The sequence below is a fragment of the Heterodontus francisci genome, chromosome 17 (assembly GCF_036365525.1).
Source record: "Heterodontus francisci isolate sHetFra1 chromosome 17, sHetFra1.hap1, whole genome shotgun sequence".
In the NCBI taxonomy this organism is placed as follows: Eukaryota; Metazoa; Chordata; class Chondrichthyes; order Heterodontiformes; family Heterodontidae; genus Heterodontus; species Heterodontus francisci.
The window spans coordinates 93,214,053-93,218,790 of record NC_090387.1 but is presented as its reverse complement, the minus strand read 5'-3'; the positions used below and the strand labels follow the sequence as shown (position 1 = coordinate 93,218,790).

The 4,738-nt window shown below is 45.4% G+C and overlaps 1 protein-coding gene across 2 annotated transcripts; it reads left to right on the top strand.

Annotated features, from left to right (window-relative positions):
- The first annotated feature begins 274 nt into the window (after window positions 1–274).
- On the top strand, window positions 275–4,347 carry LOC137379279 (C-C motif chemokine 7-like). Of its 2 annotated transcripts, XM_068050007.1 has the most exons (4): window positions 275–360; window positions 543–666; window positions 840–963; window positions 3,878–4,347. In XM_068050007.1, exons 1-3 carry the CDS (start codon window positions 291–293, stop codon window positions 937–939), a joined length of 294 nt encoding a protein of 97 aa, XP_067906108.1. In that variant the 5' UTR covers window positions 275–290; the 3' UTR covers window positions 940–963; window positions 3,878–4,347. The 2 variants fall into 2 exon arrangements, with proteins under 2 accessions (XP_067906108.1, XP_067906107.1); XM_068050006.1 differs by lacking the exon at window positions 3,878–4,347 and having other exon boundaries at window positions 840–1,995.
- The last annotated feature ends 391 nt before the right edge of the window (window positions 4,348–4,738 follow it).

Genomic DNA, 4,738 nt, shown 5'->3' with positions numbered 1-4,738 from the left:
CCATTATTTCCCCCTATCATTATCATTTGCTTTGAGTCTCAGTCTGTCACTGACAGTTCCAGATTAAATTAGAACTAACTGCTCTGATATGGTCATAAAGTCTGTCTCTCCACAAAAATCCCCCAATGGGTTTTGGGGGGGGGGGGTGGAAATTGGCATTTCTGAGAACCTCAGAAATAGTGCTGATGACATCAGCAGTTTGAGCTCAGTTTCCTGTATAAATGGAGCAGTAAAAAGGTGCGAGTGAGTCAGGTTCAGACACCCGACCCCTGCTCTCGGACTCACCCACAATGAAGCTGGTCCTGGCAATCCTGATTCTCGTTCTCACCATCAGCATCTGCTCTCAGCAAGTCTCTGCAGGTCAGTTCGTCACTCCTTCATTCATTCATTCACTTTCTCACTCTTTCATCCACTCTGTGTTTTCCAAGTGTTTTGTGCAGTGCAAGTGTGATTCTGGAACTGACACATTGTATATAGATGCTGTGACAGTTTGTGAGGGGCAGCCTTTAATACCCACTAATTGGTCCATCTCTTCATTTCAGCTCCCACTATTCCTGTGGGCACTCTATGCTGTGAGCGCTACATCAGAGGACCATTGCCACTAACTCGCCTCGTGGGCTACATAATAGTTCACAGCACTTTTTATTGTTCCCGAGCTGCTGTGATGTGAGTATTGTTTACCAAACACTCTCTGCTCTCTCAAACTACTTCTCTGTGTAATGCTGACTGCTGTTCTGACACTGTGATTGGTTGCTGGATAAATCCACTCTTTCTCGATTATAAACCTTCCTCAGATCCACAATGACCCACCACAAAAATCTGACCTTTCCATTTCACAGATTTAAGACTGTAAAGGATCGTCTGGTATGTGCCGACCCGAAGCATCAATGGGTCCAGGAGCGAGTGAGGGATCTGCAAGAGAAAGTCCAGCACGCCTAAACGGAGAACACAAGTATGGCCCAGGTGGAGACTCCCATTATATCATTATGCTTTTAATAATCCCTGTAATGATTAGAATTGCTTTTCTGTAGACAGCCTCTGTTGGAGATCACACACTGCCTGTGTCACTGACAGTTTTGTTCTGAGTTGAGACATCATGTATTTTAACCAACTGATTGTCCTGATAGACAGTAGAACCATACAGAGCTCGCCAACACATTCTCCCCCAGACACTGTGCACAGCACCTGAAAGGACTGAAATTAGCTCAAGTGAACCAGACAACTCCGTCACTGAACAGTAACATTGCATTTGACACATAGCTGAACTTATGCTGAACTTATCCTTTTAAACCAGCTTTCTCTGCAAGTAACTGAAACACAAGCTCAGTTATATGTGTAGAAACATTGCTTCTCCTCTGTTGGCCAGCTGGCTGGGACTGCTCTTACCTGGTTCCGCTCTTATCTAGCCAAAGAACCTCCTGGGAAGGCTGGTCTTCTTGCACCCACACTGTTACCTCTGGAGCCCTCCTATTTCTCATCTACATGCTGCCCCTCGGTGACATAAGAACATAAGAAATAGGAGCAGGAGTAGACCATTCAGCCCCACCAATCAATAAGATCAAGGCTGATGTGCCCCAGACCTCAACTCCTCTTTCACACCAGCTCCTCATAGCCCTCACTTCCCCGATATTACAAAATATCATCAAATAACACCATCCAAAGCATCAGTTTGCGCAGAAACACACGACCCCCAGCTCTGCCTCACCACCACCTCTCTCAACCCTGTCACAGTCTCGAAAGTATCAGACAGTTTATCTGATGTTCAGTACAGTATGAGCAGAAATATCCTCGGATTAAATGTTGGGAAAACTGAAGTCATTATCTTTGGTCCCCATTCCAAACTCCATTCCCAAGTTACTGACTCCATCCCTCTCCCTGGAACTGTTATTTGGCTCTGAGCTAATCTTCCAACCCATATCCTCTCCTCGCTAAGACATCCTATTTCCAACTATAACATCCACCTACAGCATCCACCTCTAACATCCACCTCTAACATCCACCTATAACATCCACCTCTAACATCCACCTCTAACATCCACCTCTAACATCCACCTCTAACATCCACCTACAACATCCACCTCTAACATCCACCTCTAACATCCACCTACAACATCCACCTCTAACATCCACCTATAACATCCACCTCTAACATCCACCTACAACATCCACCTCTAACATCCACCTATAACATCCACCTCTAACATCCACCTCTAACATCCACCTACAACATCCACCTACAACATCCACCTCTAACATCCACCTAAAACATCCACCTACAACATCCACCTACAACATCCACCTCTAACATCCACCTATAACATCCACCTCTAACATCCACCTCTAACATCCACCTACAACATCCACCTACAACATCCACCTCTAACATCCACCTAAAACATCCACCTACAACATCCACCTACAACATCCACCTACAACATCCACCTACAACATCCACCTCTAACATCCACCTCTAACATCCACCTATAACATCCACCTCTAACATCCACCTATAACATCCACCTACAACATACACCTCTAACATCCACCTCTAACATCCACCTATAACATCCACCTACAACATCCACCTCTAACATCCACCTATAACATCCACCTACAACATCCACCTCTAACATCCACCTATAACATCCACCTACAACATCCACCTCTAACATCCACCTATAACATCCACCTACAACATCCACCTCTAACATCCACCTATAACATCCACCTCTAACATCCACCTCTAACATCCACCTCTAACATCCACCTATAACATCCACCTACAACATCCACCTCTAACATCCACCTATAACATCCACCTCTAACATCCACCTCTAACATCCACCTCTAACATCCACCTATAACATCCACCTACAACATCCACCTCTAACATCCACCTATAACATCCACCTACAACATCCACCTCTAACATCCACCTATAACATCCACCTCTAACATCCACCTCTAACATCCACCTCTAACATCCACCTATAACATCCACCTACAACATCCACCTCGAACATCCACCTATAACATCCACCTACAACATCCACCTCTAACATCCACCTATAACATCCACCTCTAACATCCACCTATAGCATCCACCTCTAACATCCACCTCTAACATCCACCTATAACATCCACCTCTAACATCCACCTATAACATCCACCTCTAACATCCACCTATAACATCCACCTACAACATCCACCTCTAACATCCACCTATAACATCCACCTACAACATCCACCTCTAACATCCACCTATAACATCCACCTCTAACATCCACCTATAACATCCACCTCTAACATCCACCTCTAACATCCACCTATAACATCCACCTCTAACATCCACCTATAACATCCACCTCTAACATCCACCTACAACATCCACCTCTAACATCCACCTATAACTTCCACCTACAACATCCACCTCTAACATCCACCTACAACATCCACCTACAACATCCACCTCTAACATCCACCTCTAACATCCACCTCTAACATCCACCTCTAACATCCACCTCTAACATCCACCTATAACATCCACCTACAACATCCACCTCTAACATCCACCTCTAACATCCACCTATAACATCCACCTCTAACATCCACCTACAACATCCACCTCTAACATCCACCTCTAACATCCACCTACAACATCCACCTCTAACATCCACCTCTAACATCGCCCAACTCTGCCCCTGCCTCAGCTCAACTGCTGCTAAAAACCCAGCTCTTTGCCCGAGCTTTTGGTTACCTGCTGTAACATCTCCTAATGTGGCTCAATGTCAGATTTGCTTTGAAAACACTGCTCTGAAGCACCTTATGATGTTTCACTATGTTAAAGATGCTTCATAAATACAACTTTTTGTTGTAGGAGCAAAATTGAGAAGAATTAACCCCTAGACTGCTCTTCCTGGATGACCAGTTCTGTTTTCAGCTTATTCATTGACACTGCAAACACAAATGCAGTGAATACCATGATGGTCAAGTTAATCTTACAGTGATAGACCTGCACAAGCCTGGTGACTAGACTGGTATCCCTGATCAATGGGATCACCCAGATTATTCAAAGGTTTCGACTAAGTTAATAGTTTTCGAAGGAGCTTCCCTCCCTCGCTTCACCTCACAACCTGCTGCTCCCACTCTCAGCACCTTGGCACTTTGGAGCAGACAATAATAGGAAATGGGCAAACACATTCTTTCCCAGCTCTGCTGCACCATCGTACTATCGACATCAGGGATCAGACTAAAACTCCTCTTTAAAGTATACAACTTATCTCCAATTAAAAATGTTTATTAAATGTTAATATTTATCCTTGACTGTACTGTATACTGCCAGTGTGAAGCTCTGTACACAGCCTCAAATAAACAGCCTCATTCAAATAAAATCACTCTGCTTCATATTTCTGCTGAAGTGCAGTCCAAATGTTGTATGCAGGGCCCAGGCAATCAGGGAGGACGGACCCTCCCCGACGGCCCGCAGCCTGGACCTCAAAATTGCCACCTTGGCCATCCAAGAAGCAGACCATCGAGGAGATCCTCCTCCTGGCCCACGCCCCTCCGCGCCGGGTGCCCAAAGATCAGGAGCATGGGGCTAAAGTGCAGTCAAAGCTTGAGGAGCAGCCCCTTCAAATACTCAAAGAGGGGCTGCAACCTCGCACACTCCAAATATACATGGAGCACGGACTCGTTCAGGCCGCAGAAAGTACAGGCGGCCTGGGAGCCGGGAACCTAC